We start from the raw sequence: 22,401 nt of genomic DNA on the forward strand, positions 1-22,401 counted from the left end.
GAAGATTTCACAACGATTTGACTTATTCATTATAAATTCAACAGCACTGCACTCAAATTCTTCAAAAACGGATTGATCATTTATATTTTTGCACTCTTCTGTCGTAAAAGTGTATATTTTAGATATTCCAAAAACACATGGAAATTTTTAAATGTCATCTGACTAACTTGGCTCTTTTTCCAGTAATAAAGCCAATTGTGAATTATCTATAAGGAGTTTTTCTATCTGTTTAATACATGATCAGATGAAGCTTCTGTTCTCTTTTGTAGTTCCATCTTCTGTCGCAATAGATTCAAATTCTCACGAAAGAGAATGTAGTTTTATAGTTTGTGGAAAATAAACGAAAAATTCCTGAAATAAAGTAACATTCATATCCAATTGAATGATACAAACACTTAAAACAAACCTGAATTGAGGAAAATGCATTCGATGATATAAATGTTCATTTCCAAATTTTGACAAATATCTATCGAATTTTCGATTCGCCGAAGACTTTGCATTTTATCTGTCGGCATTTATTTAAATATTGAATAACAATTTTGGAAACTGCAAACTTTTTCAAGAACTTTCATATATCGAAATGGAATATTTATTAACATGACACTGACAGCCAAATTGTCCACAGATACCACAGAAATATGGGACCTGAAATGTCAAAATGATCCGAAACACCCCGTATACTCGAAAACCGCGGGGAGAATCGAAGGTTTGGGATTTTTCCCGGGATCTCCAGACGATTTTGAGGGGGGTCTTATTCTTGTCATTTTTGCTCTAGATGGTCCCGTTTGGGCTGTGATTTTACGTTTAGAGTTTGACGTATATGTGCAAGCGGTTTTATATATACTTAGATTAAACGCCCATGACAGTACTATCGTGATAGTACCTACCTATCGTAGGAACTATCACCATATAAACTACTTGATAATTACTATCGCACTGATGCAACCGCACTATGGTTCTCACGATAGTACTTTCGTGAGATATCGTGAAAATGAGCATTCAGAAATAGAAGTTGTTCTTGCAAGTTATCTGATAATGAAATAATCTACTGCCAAACAAATTTTTTTTTATTGAATTGAAAATAAATAATTTGTGGATATTAAAATATATTAATACTATGCTATTTGCAGAAAACAGTTACGTTGAGCAGCCTTGTCATTACAAGGCCAACAGAAAAATCATTTGTTAAGTATTGAAATCACATTTGCATTGAATTAAATCCAATAATCTGATATAACATTAGAATACAGTAACTCTTTTGCGATTATTCTCTGAAATTTCGCAAAGAAAAAATGTCAAAAATGACAATGAGAGTAATCATGATATAAAAAATCTGAGTATTTGCGAAAATAATAGTATTTTAACTTGTATTTCCTGAAAATAATTATTGTGATACGAATGGAGGTCCTCAAAATATTGTTATTCACATATTGTTATATCTCCAATTCAAATACGAAAAAAATTAGGATAAAATACCCTTACATCGTTTTAATAAGAACTCGGGATAAATTACATCATCTATGTACTGGATCGCTCATAAGCCTTCAATGGGTCTTAACTTCAGTTCAAAAAGTGGAAGGATACATTAAAAATCCTAGTGATGTTATTGCAACTAGATTGAACGTAACGAGATCAGTTGAATATATCAATTACCATAAGGGCTACAATGCACGGACTTTTGAACATGATATTGCATTGATTTTACTGGATGAACCTTTTGAAAAAACTGAATTTGTGGATATTTGTCGCATACCTATTTTTCCAATGGACATTGAAATGAACATTAAATGTGCCGAAGTGCAAGTGATTGGATTTGATAGTATTTCCTTAAATATTTTCTCTAATAAAGTTTTGTCCAACAAAGAATGTGAAAAATATGTCATGTACGACCCCAAGAAAATTTCTTTTTGTGCCACCACAGGGCTTGATGAATCGTGTATGAACGATATTGGTGGTCCTGCTATTTGTGAAGGGTTCGTTTTTGGTATTACGTCTTACGGATGTTCCCCTGGCGTTTTCACTCGAATTGATAAACATTTGAAGTTTATCTTTGATACAATGGGTCCTAGTTCGTTGTTGAGAATATCGCCAGAAGAAGAAGTGAAGCGAAGTCGCCAGGATTTTATTATAGCTGTAACAACATCTGTAATTATTTTAATTTGTGTTTTAATAATTTTACTGTGTTCTGTTGGTGTATCCGAAAAACTTAAATGCTGGAAGAAATCGAAATGAATATTTTGAATGGATATACATATAGTAATCTGATTGAAAAATTAGAACATTAATTTCCTTCAATTGTATTTTTTACATTTTCTCTTGTTGTGGTTTGTGAATACTCAAGAAATTAATACGATATTTATTGAAGCTCAGATTAATTATTATTCATTTACAAGATGTGGTCGATACACGAGGAAAATGCTCAAGTAGTAGTATTGAAAATTTTGTTTAGAAAACCGAGATTGTTTCCCAAGGAAGATCTGTTCAGAGAAACTCAGTTACTGAAGATAAGAGATCTCTATATAAACCAGTGTTTAATCTGGGTATTTGAGAACAAATATGTTCTTCAAGAAGAAAAAGAAAATCCTACAAGATTCGTGACAAATTCATGCTTAATTATACCATCCTTCAAAAAGAGTCACACAGAGGTGTACTTTATATCACGGCCCCAAACTTTGTGATCTCCTACCACTTACCATAAAAAATATTTCATATTTCAATATAAGTATACAAAACTCAATCAAATCTTTTATCATGCTCAATAGATAAATTTTGAACTTATTTGGTTGATTGGAAGTGGCTGTCAGCGTCGTTAACTTTTTTCTTCTCGAGTTCTGTCTCTCTTTCTATCTCTATTTTTGTTTGTATATTTCGCTCAAAGAATCATCAGACTAAATTTTTAGCTTAGATTAAAAAAAAATAAGTGTGTTTAACCTGTCCTGCCATATTTAATTCTTAATGTATCTTTGAACACCCCGAATGGAGGATGGAGAGCACAACACAAGTTGGTACTTGTGTTGTACTTGTGAGTCCATCCTCAGATGAAGGTGGGGTAAATAATTGCAGATTGTATGAATGAATTTTTATTTATTGTTCGGAGGAATATATTTGATTTGATTTTGAATTAGGATTCACTAATAGATTGCACTACACAACATTTTCACCAAAACCATGAAACATGTTTCGTTATGGCATCGTCCAGTTCATCAAATAGAGATTTCATATTGGAAGTGAAATACTTAATTTCGTAGAATATATTTTATAACGGGCTATCCAATAGAAATAATACAGTCTCATTACTAAATACTGAGATGAATTTGATAAGAATTTATGGATATCAAATTGATTCACTATTCGTCTTATTGTAGAAAAATTTGAAAGTGAATTTCACAGACAGAAATGATTAGTTCCCTTTCAATAAATTAGTTCCCAATAAACCTTCAAACAGGGTGTTCAAATCTTAAGAAGAAATTCAACACAGGAAAATTTCATAAATTGGTCCTGGACACGGCATGAAATTTTGAAAATGCTGTATGATGTGTAGAGGTGAAACTTAATTTAATATTATTCTGAATTCAATGAGAAAAAGATATCATTTAAGGCTAAGCGAAAACAAAAACATAAATTTATTATATAATTGAAAACAGGCGCGGATCCAGGCCCCACTTTTGGGGGGGGAACTTTTAGATACTCAAAATTCTGAAAATGTGGTCCCCACGACCCCAGACATTTTGGGACGTAATTGCCGTTCATTAATATGGGTTTTCACAAAATGTATTGAAGGTGACATTTTTGCTTTACTTGTAATTATTTTAGCCTAAGTATGACAAATTCTAGGTGGGGAGGCAAAATTTAAGACGTGCCGGGCCATTTGGGGGGGAAAAGTTCCCCCAGTCCCCCCCCCCCTGGATCCGCGCCTGATTGAAAATCCTACAATGGTGCAATACATTCTTTTGAGAGTTAGGTACTAGTTTGAGTAATTCTTTTGATTAAGGCTAGTTTTAGAGTCACGCTGACCGTCAGCGCTGAAGCCTACGCGCGTAGCTCTCAGCGCGTAGCAACTAGCAAGTCGTTTCAGAGTCACGCTGAACGTCGTGAGGTACAGTCAAGCCCAACCACAACTTCAATCACACGACCAGTATCAATATCGCGATTCATTGTTGCGTTGACTATCCCCGTCAGCGCGTACGTTTTACGTAACACAGTAACGATCCCTGAGCTCGGTAGAGCGTCAGCGCGGCGTAGTCAGCGGCGCCGACGCGTTGCGCGTACGCGATCGATTCCTCAGCGCTGAGCCGTCGGCGTTATTCTAAAACGCTTCATAAGTAATCATACATATTGGCCTGTCAGCGCCGACGGTCAGCGTGACTCTAAAACCAGCCAAGAATGAACTTATCAAGCTTTGCGCAAAATGGAGGGATAATTTTGGCTCTAGATGTAAAATAATAATTTCAAGCTTTTTGAGAGCTTTCAAGATGATCATATCAACAATAGCAAAAAATATTCAATATTTCCTTGACAATAGATCCGATAAAATTGAGAATTTTTGTGTTTCCTATTTGAACAATAACAATTTCAATTGTTCTGCGAAATTTTGTTCGCGTGAATAAAATGTAGGAATATATACTAACTGGCAAAGAAACTGCAACACCCAGAAGCAGGTGTTTACATTTTGAACTTTTGTTGGTAAAACATAGATAGTATAGCAAGGAGTAAATGATTGAAATTTGGAGAAAAAAAAACGAAGGTTTTACACCACCGCGATTATCTATACACTTTTCAACATGTCTCGGCATAATGGCATAAAACGGTCCATTTCTTCTTGAAAAAACTACATGTACTTCATGTTTCAGAGCCGCCAAAGTCCGTGGGGGCTGGGGTAAATTTCCAAGCCTTCTACCCATGATGTGCCAAACAATGTCTATGGGCGAAATATCGGAGGATCTGGGCAGCCATTGCAAAATATTCAAAAGGGTCGCTTCGAAAAAGTTTAAACTAACGCTGGCAAATATGAGGTCGGGCATCATCTTACCGAAATATTGGATTCTCGAGCCGGTTAAGGTAAGGGAGAACATACGGCTCCACTATTTCTTGAAGGTCACGCAGCGCTTTCCTGTGAACTCGAATAAAGGCTGAAGGTGACCTACTTGCATATGCAATAGCACCCCATACCATAGCGCCTACTGACCGGTGTACATGACGCTGAACATCAAACTGAGGTTTACGTCTTTTTCCCCGACGTCGTCTAACCCTTCTTCGGCCATCATGTGCACTCAATGATAATCGAGATTCATCAGAAAAGACAACCTGATGCCATTGTACATTCCAATGTTGATGTTTTCTGCACCACTGTAATCGTTTCCGGCTATGCTTAACCGTCAAAGGTAACACAAGATGGGGTCGATAATCCTGCAGTCCAAAAGACCTTATCCGGCGGTAAACCGTTCGGACAGTTACAGGATGACCTTGTTCTCCTAACTACTCATCAGGCGAAGATCGAGTTGTCGCAAATCGGTCTCTAATGGCAATAAGTCTTCATTTGTGCCTCTTCGACGTCCGTTGCCTACTCTTCTTCGATTTTGGCATTATCAAACCACGCTTGACAACATCTTATAACACTAGTTGGATTTCTGTTCATACGCTTAGCGATTTCTCGAAATGCAACCCCGCCTCTTTCAAATTCACTTAGCTGGCGATAAATTCCGCGTACACGTGCTCTAGGCATTTTAACAACAACTAAACAAGGACTTTGGATCTCCACGAACAGTTGGTTTTTTGTAAAATTTTGAAAAACTTGCAAAAGACGACAACAATATTTTTCGGCAACCGTTCGGGAAGTGATCACTTCCCGGACGCTTTTTCCCTGAGAAAGTAGCATTTCCCGGCCTAGTCCGGAAAGTACGTACTTCCCGGACTAGGCCGGAAAAGAATCATAGAATCCATAGCAACCGAGATAACGGCTGACAGTTCATATGAAATTAGTTATCAAAAATTTGCATGTTTTTTGATCGCAATCGCAATAAAATATGGAAAGCAGTAGCGATAGTGTTATTTTACATGGTTGCCGAAAAAATATTGTACGCAACACGCCCGAAAATTGTTTCTTTGGACTCACAGACTTCCAGGACTCGCTTACGCTCGTCCTGGAATTTTGTCTATTCGTCCAAAAAAACCCTAATTTCCGGACTTGTTACGTAAATTACTATTATGTAACAAAAATTGTTTACATGAAAAAATATTCACGATTTTTTTCTCCAAAATATATCATTTACTCCTTGCTATACTATCTTTTTTTTTTACCAAAAAAAAACTTCAAATTCAAACTGCTTCCTCCGGGTGTTGCAGTTTCTTTGTAAGTAACTTTATAAATAGGAAAGATATATCTTTCCTGGTTGAATGTTTCTGATATGTAAATTTTATTATTGTACAATTATTAGTCGCAAACTCCTCAATATTTGTCTAGAGCTCAGGTAGAGGGACCCGACCCAATTTTTTTTCTAACTACGGCCTTGATTGACTATATTCACAGACTCAATAATCAAATTATAATTTTTTTCACAAATTTCAATTCCATCCAATCAGTTTCTGGAATTATTGGGAAACAAAAGTTTGTTTGACTAACCACAATAAAAGTTGCAGGTCTCTTATTTCAAAAGTAATCATTTTGCGGACGGCAGACTGGCAACAGAGAAGTTCACGGGGACAAACACGAAAAAAATATTCAGACATTTACATTCGTAACGATGCGAAGCATCTGTCATATCATATTTATGTGTCATTACATGGCATTTCAAATTTCATCTTGCTATGAAGAACCACCATATTCCAAATATCCCTTCGTCATATCTATACAAGAGATCAATTCTGGGCACCTTTGCAGCGGTTCTTTAGTTGGATTCAGATGGGTGTTGACATCTGCGCACTGCGTCTTGGAATACGAAAAAACGCCCGAAAGTATATACGTCGTGGCTGGAGGACTCAAATCGTCAGAAGAACAAATCAGATCAGTAGAAAAGATATATTGCCATGATAAATTCGACAGTGAATCAATGTTCAACAATATTGCTTTGTTACTAACGGATCAGCCTTTTCTTAAGAAAAAATCAGTGGATGTTTGTTATGTGCCCAAGTATACGATGCACATTGAAATGAAGACTCATTGTAAATCCGTAGAACTTGTAGGTTTCGAAATGAGGAAAATTAAAGTGAACCACGTGAATATAACACGCCCCATATTGACAACATTCAAACATACCATTCTATCGAATGAAGATTGCGCCAAAATGAGGAAATTCGAAGTCATGAAACATACTTTCTGCGGATATGCCAAAAATATGACAGCCTGTATGCGAGATACAGGGGGTCCAGCAATTTGTGAGGATTTGCTTTATGGAATTACTTTCTATGGTTGTCCGTGGGACGAATCACCGAGTTATTTCACGAGAGTTGACAGGTACTTAATATTCATCGAAAGAATAATGGGTAAAGAAGCTCCTTACCATACTCCCAAACGATCTTCTGGAGATGAACTCATTGTAGAAATATTTTCTTTGTATTTGGTTACTTTTCTAGTTTTTATTTGAGACGAAGCTCCGGGAATGCGAATGATTCGATATGAATATAAGTTTTGTATTTCTCCCAACTTGATTAATCTGATACAAATTCTAGGATTTCTAACATTAAACCTATTTACTTTTTAAGTTCTTAAATAAATGTATCTATTGGGTAATTGGTAATATATACAAAATAAAATGACTGAAGTAAATGACGCGTTGTTTTAAACAGTTGAACAAGTAGAAGAACTACTTAATTGAAAATACAATTTTCATGAAATTGCCATCAAATGTAAAAATTGCTGGACAAATGTTAGTGGCCCTTTTCAAGATATCTAAAGGAAGTAAGTAGGACCAACAGACCAAGGTAAATGAGGCACTGAGTGAGAAATGAATTAGCCAATTTGAAAAACTTGTGAAGGGTAAAATAAATGATTTATTCAATGAAAAAGAAATATTCTATTAAATATCTCAATTTCAAATAAAGTGCTCCACATGAGTTAGGGATATTGACTTAAATTGCAAAAATATATAGTTTAAATGAGATTTTTGTGATGAAAATTCATATTAATATGATTTCAAGTTGCAGGAAATAAAATTAATTTTAGCCTGTAGGTCTGCAGCGTATACAGGGTGATTTAGAAAAATCGAGTGAAATAACGAAATTTTATTCTCAGAGAATTCAAGCATTTTAAGACTATCAATACCTACAATGTATGGCCTCCACGGGAATCAATAACAGCTTGACATCTTCTTTGCATACTACACACGAGGTTGTTGAACATTTCTTGAGGAATTTGTTTCCATAAACGAGGCAGAAGCTCTCTCAGATCATTTAAGGATTCAGGGGTAGGTTGATGATTATCTAATCTTCTTTGGAGCATATCCCATATAGGTTCTATGGAATTAAAATCTGGTGAATGCGAAGGTATTGGTAAATGTGGAATACCATGCTCCTCGCGCGCTTTCTCAACTAGGGCTGCACGGTGCGGTCTAGCGTTATCGTCTAGAAATTGAAAAATTTCACCAATAGCAGCGTGAAAATTTGGCACAACATTGTCAATAACATGCTCCCTATAGTGTAAGGCGGTCATATTCCCAGGACAAATGTGTAGATCTGTGCGCCCGTTGAAACATATCCCGGCCCATACCATAACACTACCCCCTCGGAATGGATGGACTTCTTGGACATAGCAACGATTAAGGGGTATGCGTGGGATTGTTCATACCCTTATTCTTCGAGAATCTGAAAATAGTCCATATCTGGATTCATCAGTGAAGAGGACACTAGGCCAATGATCGTTCCAATTGATATGTTGCCTTGCCCATTTCAGTCTTTGACGCTTATGGTCACGTGTTAATGGAAGTCCTCTTAATGGACGTCTAGAACCTAGATTCACCTCTTTCAAACGTCGTAGGATGGTTTCGATGGAAACAACCTGAGTTAGGCCATCCTGTAGCATTCCGATAGCCCTATTAGTTTCAGCGTTTTAATTTACGTCTTGGCATTTTCAGAAAATTCTTCTCAAATCGAAGCCGTTGATAAACTGACTCCATTTCAAAATAAGAACATTCATGAAGCATATGCAAAGAACCAAACTTTAGGAAAAAGGCGACCAGATTGACGAAATGTCTCATACTGATTATTATTGGATCGATTCAAGTTGTTATTGAGTTTTAAATGATTTTACAGCAATTTTCTCGTATTACATACTTTTCAAAACGATTGAATACAATATCCCTAACTCTTGTGGAGCAGTATAGAATATACAGGGTATTTCACGAGGAACCTCACCCATATTTATACGGGAAACTACTGAACGTATTTTCATGAAATTCAGCACTTATAAGTATTTCACGATGCTGATGAAATCTAAAATATTTTCAAGGCATGAGCACCTCCGGTTTTTCCGGAAATGACGTCAACTTCCGTTTTTCAAATTAGAACACCATTTTTTTATTGCAGAAATAGATTCCTTAGAAAATTTCAAGTTATTTTGATGTAACATTTTTCAGTTTTGGTTGGAAAATTCTCTCTGAGCGGGAAAATTCGAAAAAAAAATCGAAAATAGAGCTCCGCTGAAACAAGAATAACTTCGAGGTTTTTGGATGGAAAATTTTCATTTTTGGGATTTTTCAAGATGTAAGATTGATGTATCCACTTTAAAAATAGAAATCGCGATTCAAGTATACAGGGGGTGAAAAAATCGCTTTCAAAGTTAGGGATGACAAAATCGTGAAAAATCAATTTTTTCAAATTAGAACCCCATTTTTTTATGGCAGATATTGAATCTACGTTAAAAAATAATGTTAGTGTATGCATCACAAACTTGCCCTAAAGTGGATATTTTCTGAGTTATTCACAAAAAACTGTTTTTCGTCTTGAATTTTCAGCTATTTCTTTTCCCTTCACGCCAAAAAGATGAAATTTTCAGGAACTGTTACTTAAACCATGTTTTAGATTTTACTACCCTAATATGCAAGAGAAAAAAGTTACAGGTTGTTCCTAAATAGATGGCGAATTTTGATTCGAATTTGTATCGGAAACCTCTTTATTTCAACTAATCTGGGTCGGTCAGGAAACCTCTCAATGAACAGTCGAATCGTTCTATCTACAACTTTATTACATTCTCCATGAAGAAGAATGAGATTTAAATAATCTTCATTGGTAAAATTAGGCATAGTGATCGATTTTATAACTTAATACGAATTATCACCAAATTAATAGTAAACACAAAACGGAAGTTGACGTCATTTCCGGAAAAACCGGAGGTGCTCATGCCTTGAAAATATTTTAGATTTCATCAGCATCGTGAAATACTTATAAGTGCTGAATTTCATGAAAATACGTTCAGTAGTTTCCCGTATAAATATGGGTGAGGTACCTCGTGAAAGACCCTGTATAGTGTCTTTATTATGTATGAATAAAATATTCTGAAAATACTAAAAATTCAAAATCATTATCACATACATAATAACCCGGATTCATCTATATATAACAACCCGGATTCATCAATATATAACAACTGAATAATGTACAAGGTATATAAGAAATAAAATATCATCATTGCAACTCGAATAGATTCCAAGTCATATCCGATCAAAGAAATATATGTATATTATGTATCAGTTTTTGAGATACAGGATGTTTCTTGTACTTCTACTCTACTTTTCTGCAATGATTATACCAGTTTATGGTATCTTTATTAATATCCCCTAAAAAACTTATAATTAATTTATTCACTACAGCTTATTAACTGCATCTTTATAATTTGAATTTTCCTGAGGATTGAGAATTGTTCTATAAGATAAGATACATATTGAAATTGATGAGTCTGCTGCAACAAGCCAGTTACCTTTGAACAGAGGAGTGCATCAGGGATATACTATTTCTCCGAAGCTGTTTATTCTGGAAGATGGTCTCAAGAAATTGAAACGGGTCGCCAAAGGTAATAACATCGATGGCATCAGATTCAGACACCTCAGGTGATATAGTTGAACCTGGCAGCGACAAATGTGGGACTTGAAATGAAATTGATGAAGACAAAGATCTTCAGTCTTGAAAGCAATAATGTATGCTTTCCAAATAACGTCATTGAATATATTAGAGAGTATTTATATCTTGGTTATACTATATGGCTTGGAAAGAACAGTCAACATGTAGAAATAATGAGAATAACATTGGCTGGGTGGCTTTTGTTTGATTGGTCCACATTCTGAAAAACAACAAAATTCCAATAAATTTGCAAAATAATTGACATAGAATCAGTGCAATCGCATTGGAAACGATAAGTTTGACCAAAACTTATGAGCTCAAAACAATACAAAGAGCCATGGAACGCCGTATGTTGAACATCTCCTTAGGAAACAACCCAAGGTTAGGGACGTAATTGAGGAGATGGTTTGGATGAAGTGGAATTGAGTGGAATTGGTCATGTGGTTAGAATGACTGGAAACAGATGGAAACTTATAGAACAGTCATATGGAGACCCACACAAACAAAAAGAAGAGTATAACGTCTACAGAAACGAATGGAAATGTTTGGAAGAGACCTATGCTTAGGAGTACATGAATACAGGTGGAGAAAAAGAAGCAAGAATATTCTCGAATGTTGAATTTTGCAACCTCAGATCTGTGCAGAGTGTGCTGATCACGTGAGACGGTAACAGCTTTGAATACCCAATTTAAGGTGGTGGATAAAGCTCTTGGGTGCTCAGATATTGGATTCAATATTTCTAGTAGTACCTAACAATCTAGGCAGGACGTTCGAACCGAGCCAATCTTCAGTGACACAAGAATATTTGAAGAGACTCCTATTTCATTTATTATCGAGATAACTATCATCCTAGATAATATAGGATTCTGTCTTCGACTAGAAGTGGCCTTGGTGGGGATTGTTATTTCCCCTCTTTGAAAGAATATCTGGTGCTCGAGATAAGAACACTTGAGAAAACGATGTCACATCCCACCTCCCAGTTTTCGTCAACAATTTTTTGCTAAAACAGGTCTATGTTGGAGATGAATAATTAAATCAAAATTCCATAAGAATGTTAGTTTGACATCTTTCGAATTTTTTCATAAAATTCCAATAAATTCAGTTGACAGATCGAAATGTTGAAATGGATCTTTATCATTTTTCATTTACTGAAAACAGTGAGATGCTTGAATGAATCATTGCCGAACGTCAAAGTGTTCAGAAAAATCATTGGTGGTCATGACTGCTCCACTGAAAAATATCCTTTCATGGTTTCAATAAGAACAACTACAAGAATGAAACACTTCTGTGGAGGAACTCTGATCAAACCCGAATGGGTACTAACAGCGGCTCATTGTACCGTCACAACCAATCCAAACTACTACACCGTTGTAGCAGGTACGTCAGAAATAGACAAGAATGGTATACAACGTAGACCTGCACTGAGGATCCTCAAACATCCAAAGTACAACGAGAAAAACTTCAAAAATGACATTGCTCTCATAGAATTAAAAAATGGTTTTGATATGGATTCCAAGCTGGTAGGTCTTATTGAGTTGCCATTATTTTTTAACGAAGCAGACGTGAAAGACTACTGTGGAGAAGGAACAGTAATTGGATGGGGACATAGAGAAGCATGGGATCCCGATAAAGCCCCAATGCATTACGTTTTCAATCCAATATTACAATGTATTACAATTCCAGTATTGAGCGATGAAGAATGTTCTGAAGTTCGTGGTAAAGCACTCAAAGCGAACATGTTTTGTGCCTATTCGGAAGGAGAAAATATTGACGCCTGTCAAGGAGACTCCGGAGGACCATTGTTCTGCGGGAGTATACAATATGGAATAGTTTCTTCTGGTTATGGATGTGGTTTATCAAACAGTCCCGGGTATTATACAAGGGTTGACAGAAACCTAGATTTCTTAAAAGATTCCATTCTGCGTGAAAAGGTTGCAAGAGGTTTGATATTTGAAAGAAATAATTGCGGAGATTATGGCAACTATTTTCTCTATTATATAATTCCCATCATCATCACGATTGATGAGATACAATGGATCATTTGAAGTTTTTCATTCATTTTTCTCACTGCGAATAAGGTCAATAGCTTCTCAAAAAAGCCATTGGTTATTTCCTAGAATCATAATTCGTTACAATTCCATTGTGTTGATAGATTGATTCTTTATTGGTTTTATTATACAATGTTTATACGAGTCAGTTTAACAGTGAATATAATATTCAATCAGGCATTATAGAAACATTCAATATCAAAGGACTCCAAATTTATTGAAAATTTCATTTTTTTTTAAATGATGAAGGCAATGTGTATCTAACTTCCATGTTCAATATCACCTTAAAGAATCTATTTTATGAGAGAAAATCGGGAAATTATGAATAAAACAATATTTAACTTCTGCTATTTTTATTTCTACAACTGGATACTGTGATACTCACACATAGGTACTATACTTCTTCTAAGACTGTTAAAGTAAAATAAAAAGATTACCCATATTTGTATTATGAAACAATATTAGAAACTCTAAATCTAAAACGTCAAATTCTGTTTAATAAGAACAGTTCTCTATCCATTTTATTTTGAAAAATATTATAATTGAAAACAGAAGCGGATATATTTTGTGAAAAATATGTTACATGTTCTATACGTATCATTTGTGGTTGTTTAATACATGGCTAGAACCTGTTATTGGATATGTTCTTCCGATTTTGCTTTGAATTATCAGTTTTTATATACATAAACATGTTCTCCTTCTTCCAATGCGTACCTACCCACTAGACTAATGGATATTTGTGATAATATTTTCCCTTCTCCTTTATTCCTTGCGGTGTGTATCAACGACTGTATATCGTGTAACCTTGTTCATTTTCTGATATTTCACAGCCAGGACATTTTTTCCTGCAAGAATTGATATCTCATGTTTCGCATCATATGGCCCAGATATATTTTTTTCTTAATCAATTCAAACAGCTCACGTAGTCTGTTGACACGTCTTAGAACTTCTTCATTTGTTAATCTAGACGTCCAAGGTGTCTTTAGGCTTTTGCGATACAGCCACATCTCGAAAGCCTATAATCTCCTAATTCGCCTCTATTCCAACTTTCCATTCCGTAAAGAAGCACCGACTAAACGTATTATAGCATGTAATGAATCTGAGTCTTAGGTTGAGGTCAAAGAGGGAACAGGTGAGCACTCTTCTAAACCTTAGGAATGCCAGTCTAGGCGTTTTTAATCTCGCTCTTAGCGAGCGATGGGTCCGTAAGAGAGAATTATTGGTGCCAGCTGGGGGTCTGTCGTCGTCAAAAAGTTCTCCAATATACAATACCTTTTTCTTTCCAGACATTGTTCTTTTCTTTGTTGTCGAGGACAATCTGGTTGTTATTATTTACTGTTGAAGTTGAGCTCATTTTTTAATACATGCCAGCAGTCTCATTCAGCATTTTGTGTAGATTAAAACCGTCGTGTTGATTTTGTAGCTGTTCTATTTCTGAGCATTCACTTTTAAGCCATTTGTTCTTTGCTATTCTAATTTTTGGTTTTATTCGTCTTTGAATTTCTTTGTTCATGCTACTGTCCATCCTGTTCTTGTGCTTTTGAAGTTCATCCATTAGCAACAAAATCTCCTCCGTCAATCCATTTTTGCTTTTTGTTCTCAGTTCTATATTCTTATATATTTTGCATTGAGTTTGTTTGCAATGTTCATTACCTCTGTCCAAGATCGCGTCGGATCTTCTCCAACATTTGATGTTGTAGCTTGAATTTGTGAGTTTATCTCATCAAAAATCTACCCAGGATACTTGGTAGCCCTCCTTTTATTATTATTATAAAAAAGATACTGGGATGAGGCCATATGGCCTATAAATCTCTTATAAAAAAAGACACCCTAGGAGATATGTTATATAAAGTATGAAGTTGTATGTCATACAGGGTGTCCCGGGAAGAATGCGACAAACGAATATCATGAATTAAAGTCATCAAAGAGGACCCGCATCAAAAGGTTTCAATCGCCTGAGTGCCTTCGTTTGGGATATACAGGGTGATGTTCATCTTATGAGTGAAATTTCACTGTTGAATAACTCTTTAACTAATCTACCGAATAATTTCAAATTTTGAAGTTTTGTCACCCTTTCCTATCGCCTTCCTTCAATATTTCTGAATTCGAGTAAACCAGAGCCGGACTAGGAAAATTTCAGACCATTCCTATTTTCGTGAATATTGGATCACCCTGTACGTGAACATTATGATTTTTTTCCGTTTTCGGAACCACAAAGAATCAATTCATTATAAAAATTCTAAATCTCGGCTTGGCACGGTCATACAGGGTGATCAATAAACATTCCCTTATGAGTGAAATTTCTTCAGTTCAATAACTCTTCAAGAAATCCACCGAATAATTTCAATTTTTGAAGTTTTTCGCCCTTAACTATCGCCTTCCTTCAATATTTCTGAAATCGAGTAAATCAGATCCGGACTAGGAAAATTTGAGAACTTTTCTATTTTCTTGAATATTGAATCACCCTGTATGTTGATATCATGATTTTTTTTTTCGTTTTCGTAATCACAAAGAATTGATTCATAATAAAAATTTCAAATCTCTGCTTGGCGCCATTATTCAGGGTGATCAATAAATATTTCTTCATGAAAGAAATTTCATAGTTCAAGATATCTTGAATTTATCGGTAGAATTATCTCGAAAATTGAAGTTGTTGCACCCTTCACGAATGCCTCATCTAAATTTTCCTGAAATTATTTAGGAAAACTTTCAATCAACAAGCTTGATAAAGAATAGAACAAAAACAGCAAATAAATTGAAAATATTTGATCTTGAAACAATTAATCAAAAATAAAATATTTTCAGTTCAGCAGATATTGTTCAAAATGATATTCCTCCATTTTAATGCATTTTTGAGCACGTTGATATGATATAGTTGTTTCACAGATTTCGCTACCTTATTCGGTTGAATCGGTTGTACTTCTTTCATGAGGGAATGTTTATTGGTCACCTTGTATGACGGTGGCAAGCTGAGTTTTAGAATGTTGACTATGAATTAATTCGTTGTGGTTACGAAACCGAAAAAAATTATGATATTGACGTACAGGGTGATTCAATATTCAAGAAAATGGAAAAGTATAAAATTTTGTTAGTCCTGATCTGATTGATTCGATTTCAGAAATATTGAAGGAAGGCGATAGTAAAGGGCGACAAAACTTCAAAAATTGAAATTATTCGGTGGATTTGTTGAAGAGTTATTGAACTAAAAAAATTTCACGCATAAGGGAATGTTTATTGATCACCCTGTATGATCGTGCCAAGCAGAGATTTAGAATTTTTATAATGAATTGATTCTTTGTGGTTCCAAAAATGGAAAAAAATCATAATGTTCACGTACAGGGTGATCCAATATTCACGAAAATAGGAAAAGTCTGAAATTTTCCTAGTCCGGATCTTATTTTCTCGAATTCAGAAATATTGAAGAAAGGCTATAGGAAAGGGTGACAAAACTTCAAAATTTGAAATTATTCGGACGATAAATTAAAGAGTTATTGAACTGTAAAATTTCACTCATAAGATGAACATCACCCTGTATATCCCCAACGAAGGCACTCAGGCGATTGAAACATCTTGATACGGGTCCTCCATAATGACCTTAATTTATGGTATTCGTTTGTCGCATTCTTCCCGGGACACCTTGTATAAAGCTGCCTGCAAGTGACAAACGAACATCTGGGAAACACCCGCCGTATCAGGTACAACATCTTACTGGCTCTAGAGACTAAATTACCCACATGGGCAGACCAGAAGAGATCCTCTGCAATGATGACACCAAGGTCATTATGCTGCATGTATGACTCTAAAACACGGCCATCAAAAAAGTATTGATTCCTCGGGTTGTATCTACTAAGATGAAGGACCTTACATTTATCCACGTTTAGATAACACCAACTATCCAACCGCAGCAGGTCACCTCGAAGGACATAATGAAAGCAAACCTCATAAAATAATTCGATATCATACTCATACTCGTTTATTTCCCTCAAAACTTTACAGGGTAGGTCAATAAAATATAAGACAAGGTATACCTACAGATGCCCTGAACATTAGTACACACATTAATAACATTTAGACACATATATCATAAATATAAATAATAATAAATAAATAAATATAATACATATACAAAATTGGCTGGTGAATAAAATGACTAGAATTGATGGTTCATCAATTCTTCTATGGAATGGAAGACATTTTCAATAAGCAAATTTTTCACAAGTCTCTCCAGGTCGCTTCACGAAGTGATGTCATGTGATCGGGAAGTTTATTATGCATCTTAACACCATTGAAGTTGTACGTGTTTCGAGTTCTATTAATGGGGTGGCTAGGAATTTTTTTTCTGGATCGCCTAAGGTGGTCATGTACCGGGTTTTTCACCATAATTTGACCCCCCCTTTAACTTTGACTAGAAGAGGTACAAAAAAATGTTTTTTACAAAAGTTTCACGAAATCGACTAGTGTTTTTTAAAATAATTCCACAAAACGAAATATATACAGAGTGGGCAACATATTGATACCAACTTCATTTTTTCAAATGGAACACCCTGTATATTTTTATATATTTGACTAGCTCTTTTTTCCCTGATTTCGAATATATAACATATGTTTGGCCTATCTCTCTTATACTGAATACCACATAGTTTTAAATTCTAAGAACCACCTGGCAAGCTAAGTAATTGTTTCCAATTGGAAGGCTGCGATATTCAGAATGCCTTTTTTTGAGTTATGTCGTGGGCTACGATATATAACATACGTTTATCATTGAATAAAACTATTCATCGAATATGCACTACACAGAAGCGGAAAAATTTGAAATATTTCAGCTTTATGTGGAGAACAATAAAAGTAAGAAAGCTACAAGGAGAGAATATATGGAGTTGCATCCAAATGATCCAATTCCAATTAATAGTGAAAAACGTCATATCGTTGCCAACGAAATAACTCAAAAAAGGGCATTTTGAGTTATCGCAGCCACTTGAAAATTGAATACTTTTGCCAGATGGTCCTTAGAATTTGAAACTCTGTGGTACTCAGAATAAGAGAGAAAGGCCAGACATATGTTATATATTCGAAATCAGGGGAAAAAGAGCTAGTCAAATATATAAAAATATACAGGGTGTTCCATTTGAAAGAGAGAAATTGGTATCAATATGTTGCCCACTCTGTATATATTTCGTTTTGTGAAACTTTTGTAGAAAACTTTTTTTTTACCTCTTTTATTAACAAAGTTAAAGGGGGGGTCAAATTAGGGTGAAAAACCTGGTACATTTGAGTGTTTTGGGAGTTCTTTCTTTCCATGAACGTAGAGGAGACACTCGAGCATGTAGCAGCATGGGACGGTAAGTACTTTGTATTTTTTGAACAGCGATCTGCAACTTGTCATTTGATTAACTCCGGCTATCAACCTTATCGCTTTCTTCTGTTTCAGAAAAACCCTGAGTGCATCCGACGACGCACCCCACAGGACAATACTATAGGTCATTCGTTCATGGAACTGAGCGTGATAGGTGAGGAGTGCTTCGTTTTCTGTGAGCATATTTTTATTTGTCTTATTGCAAATAATGACGTGGAAAGCCTTTTACACAATTCAGTCACATGCTCACATGATCCAAATCAAATTTCCACTGATGCACATCCCGAGCAAAGAAATACTTTATTATGGCTTCTGATTGTTATTACTAGCCTTTGTGTTTTATCAGCATTCACCTTCAAATTGTTTCCATTGAACCATTCAACGGCTTCCTGAACAGATTTTTCAGCTTTTTGCTCGAGTGTTCTATTATTTTGTGCTCTATTCAAAAAGGATGTATCATCAGCGAAAATGATCCTCTCATCCGCGGCAACGTTATATACCATATCGTCTATATATATTAAAAACAATATCGGGCCCAATACAGACCCCTGGGGCACACCTCTTGAAAAGAGGAGAGAATTATTGGCAGCAAAATACATCTTAAAAAATCTACGAATAAAGAATAATTTTTTCAATAAAACAAATTGAAAAATTAAATTCTTTTGGAACAATAAATATAAACCAGCATACTTAATAGCCCTTGAAAAAATTACAGATCTAAAAAACAATATATATATAAATCAGAACAAATACCCTTCTTTTATTCACACCACATCCATCATGCCGCCCAATTATATAGAAAACTTGAAAATTTTGAATTCCAAAAATCCATCAATTTGTATGATGTAATTTCATCAGATGATGTCAAAACTTTATTAAATGAATTCCTGGTAAATTCTAAAATTGAACTTTAATTTTCAGTTTTTTTATTCTAATTTCAATTTGATTAAAAAAAACAATTTTTGAATAATTTGGGATGTTAAATAGAAATTTATTTGAATAAAATCTTGTTTGATCAAAACTTATCCACTAATAAATATATGGTTATCCCCCCAACCTCATCCGCCACTCCATCTGGGTTTAGAAGGGTGGGAATTAAACAAAGTCATCATAAGAGAAGAAACAGCGCAGAAATAGCTTATATGATATGGAAATGTATGCAGAATGAATGCAGATGCTAGGATGGTCAGCCTGGAATAAAAGAAGGTCCGAAAAGAATTGTATATAATATGTCAAAAAGTTCATCGAAAATAACAGTCTGGATAGAAAAGAATGGAAGTTGGATATTGTAAAGGAAACAACAAATCTGGGTACATGCTTGAGCGGACCCATAGTGGCCACTTGTCGTGGTTGAAGAAGAAGAACTCATTTCTTTTCGACACATATAAATCAGACAGTATAATCTGCATTTCAGTGATTATGAATGGAAATGTCATTTCATTAACTTCATTTAGATTTAATGATATAATAATTCTTGAACGATTCAAATGTTACTGGTTCTACTTATTTCATATATGTTCTTCATTACGCCTTTTACGGCTGAAACAGATGACAACAGAATTGTAGGAGGTTATCCTTGCAGCACAATGGAGTATAAGTATATGGTGTCGCTACAAAAACGATGGCAACCCTACCATTTTTGCGGAGGTTCTTTGATAAGACTTGGTTGGGTTCTGACTGCTGCTCACTGTTTAATTTCTTTCGAAAATCTCCCAAGTCTTGTAACAATAGCAGCTGGAGTTGATACCCACAACAAATTTGGTACACAAAAACGAAAAGCGATCAAAATGTTTATGCATCCTGCCTTCGAATACCCAACGATGACTAATGATATAGCACTAATTTTGCTTGACTGGCCTTTTTCACGTTCCGCCAACGTCGATGTGGTCAATCTTACACCGACTTGGATAGAAGGAGATGTATTTCAATATTGCAGACATGGAATTACCTTGGGTTTCGGTATAACAGAGATAATGTATCCGGATCAAACAAAAGTACCTCAACCACAATATGTGTTTACCGCCAATTTGAGTTGTGTGAGTATACCAATAATAACAGATGACCATTGCCAGTCACTCATACCTACTCCCATCATTCCCACTGCTTTTTGCGCAAGTCACTTGCCCGGAGGTCTAGACGCATGTAAAGGAGACAGCGGTGGCCCTTTTATTTGCCGAGGATTTCAAATTGGTATAACCAGTTCGGGATTCGGCTGTGGAATGCCAAATCTACCAGGTTTTTATACCAGGGTGGACAGGCAATTGGAATTCATAAGAAATACAATTGATACAAATGAACCTGGAGAAAGGAGTATTCCATCCGGATCTGAAACGTTAAATAACGCCATATATTGGCTTCCTTCACTGTTATTTTGTTTTGTAAAACATGTTTAACGTCTAATATTATTGGACCTACTTCTATCTATCTACTCACATACCTTTTTCTCTCTTAATTTTAATTATAATAAATAATTTTGTAGTGTCTCGATTACTTAGCACATTGAAAATAATTATATATGAAGTGTTTCATCAAGAATTGTCCTTCCTGACACCTATCAGAGCTATGCCGTAAACTGATGAAAAGTGCTTCGAGTATCGGGCACTAACACCTTTGAATATTCAGCACTAAGCCCTTTTATTTCAGGAGTGTGGGCGATTATTGAGCACTTATCACTTTTAAAGAAATGAAATATCTTGATTTAAATTTATAGAAATCATCATTCCGGGACGAAGCAGAACAACTTTAAGGTAGAAAACACCTCAAATGATTGAAACAAACTCTTGACAGCCTCACTTAGCAGGTTATGGTTCGCCTGTTACCGTAGATTCCGTTTACGTTCGAAACAGCTTGATCAGTATATTTATGATCATTTTGGGCAAAGAATCGATTGAAGGGAAATTTCAGCAACTCTTTGCTAGCCCTTCGACTTCAAGGATTCGCGGTATTTAAGTTTGAAAATGTATCTTATGACTCTCGTCTGAACGCGGAATATTTCAGAAATCTCCGAACTTTAGATCCATAAAACATCAGTCCAAAACTCATCAGACTCTCAAAATTTGCAAAATAAAAGGGATTTCTCATTTAAATACCCAATGTTTTAAAGCTGAAAGTGATCGAATTGAACTTTCTGCCTTATCTCATTATATGTCCTGATCAATTGAGATACACATCGACAAATACCCCTAAGAATTTAGAGCACTGATCGGGTCTCAGCTCCTAATTGAGCACCGTGATTTTATCCGGTCTCTCTATTCTTTGTTGAAGGGTTTGAAATAGAACTATCTTAGTCTTTTCAGTTCAGAATCAGTCATTTTCTTCAAACCATTCCTGTATTTTTTCAAGCAGGACCTACCTTTTTTTGTAATAAACTGGGGAAGCTCGAGTCAGAAACAAGTAGATTCGTATCATCAGCAAATATGGTCACGAAAAAAAGCTGTATTCATCAAATATTCCTTCTATATCATTGAAAAAAATTATAAAGAGAATTGAACCTAAAATACCTCCTTGTGGACACCCGTGTTATTCATCTTTATATCTGAAAATAATAATAATAATAAACGCAATTTATTGACCCAAGGGCCAAATGGCCATCGACAGTATTAGTCCTACAGCCAGGTAAATTTACAATAACTGAAATATGAGATTAAACAATGTTTGTAGATAAATAGTTTGGAGATTTAACATTTGGACGGAAAGCAAAAAAAAAAAAAACATTATATTATAGTGGTGAATCAACTAGATTTCGAAGTGGTAATCATTGATTGGCATCTTCAGTGGGCAGGACTGTCTCTGAACTCCTCAAGATGTTCTCTGATGGTCTTTAGAGGATATTTTGCTCTGGGCATGGAATGCTGGTTTCGTTGGATTAAATGTGGTTCCAGGATTTCCCAGTTGTTCGGCCTTTGGGCAAATTTCATGGACAGCTTCCTGATTCTGTCTGCTATAGGCTCAACC

The 22,401-nt window shown here is 35.3% G+C and overlaps 2 protein-coding genes across 2 annotated transcripts; both read left to right on the top strand.

Moving 5' to 3' along the window:
- The first annotated feature begins 6,665 nt into the window (after nucleotides 1-6,665).
- Nucleotides 6,666-7,763, top strand: LOC123682890 (chymotrypsin-2-like). Its single transcript, XM_045621701.1, has one exon. It carries the CDS (start codon nucleotides 6,741-6,743, stop codon nucleotides 7,578-7,580), a length of 840 nt encoding a protein of 279 aa, XP_045477657.1. The 5' UTR covers nucleotides 6,666-6,740; the 3' UTR covers nucleotides 7,581-7,763.
- Nucleotides 7,764-11,651: 3,888 nt separating this feature from the next.
- On the top strand, nucleotides 11,652-20,934 carry LOC123671765. The gene is made up of 3 exons (XM_045605792.1): nucleotides 11,652-13,076; nucleotides 18,523-18,601; nucleotides 19,924-20,934. Exons 1-3 carry the CDS (start codon nucleotides 12,162-12,164, stop codon nucleotides 20,838-20,840), a joined length of 1,911 nt encoding a protein of 636 aa, XP_045461748.1. The 5' UTR covers nucleotides 11,652-12,161; the 3' UTR covers nucleotides 20,841-20,934.
- The last annotated feature ends 1,467 nt before the right edge of the window (nucleotides 20,935-22,401 follow it).

Source organism: Harmonia axyridis, chromosome 1, assembly GCF_914767665.1.
Source record: "Harmonia axyridis chromosome 1, icHarAxyr1.1, whole genome shotgun sequence".
NCBI lineage: Eukaryota > Metazoa > Arthropoda > Insecta > Coleoptera > Coccinellidae > Harmonia > Harmonia axyridis.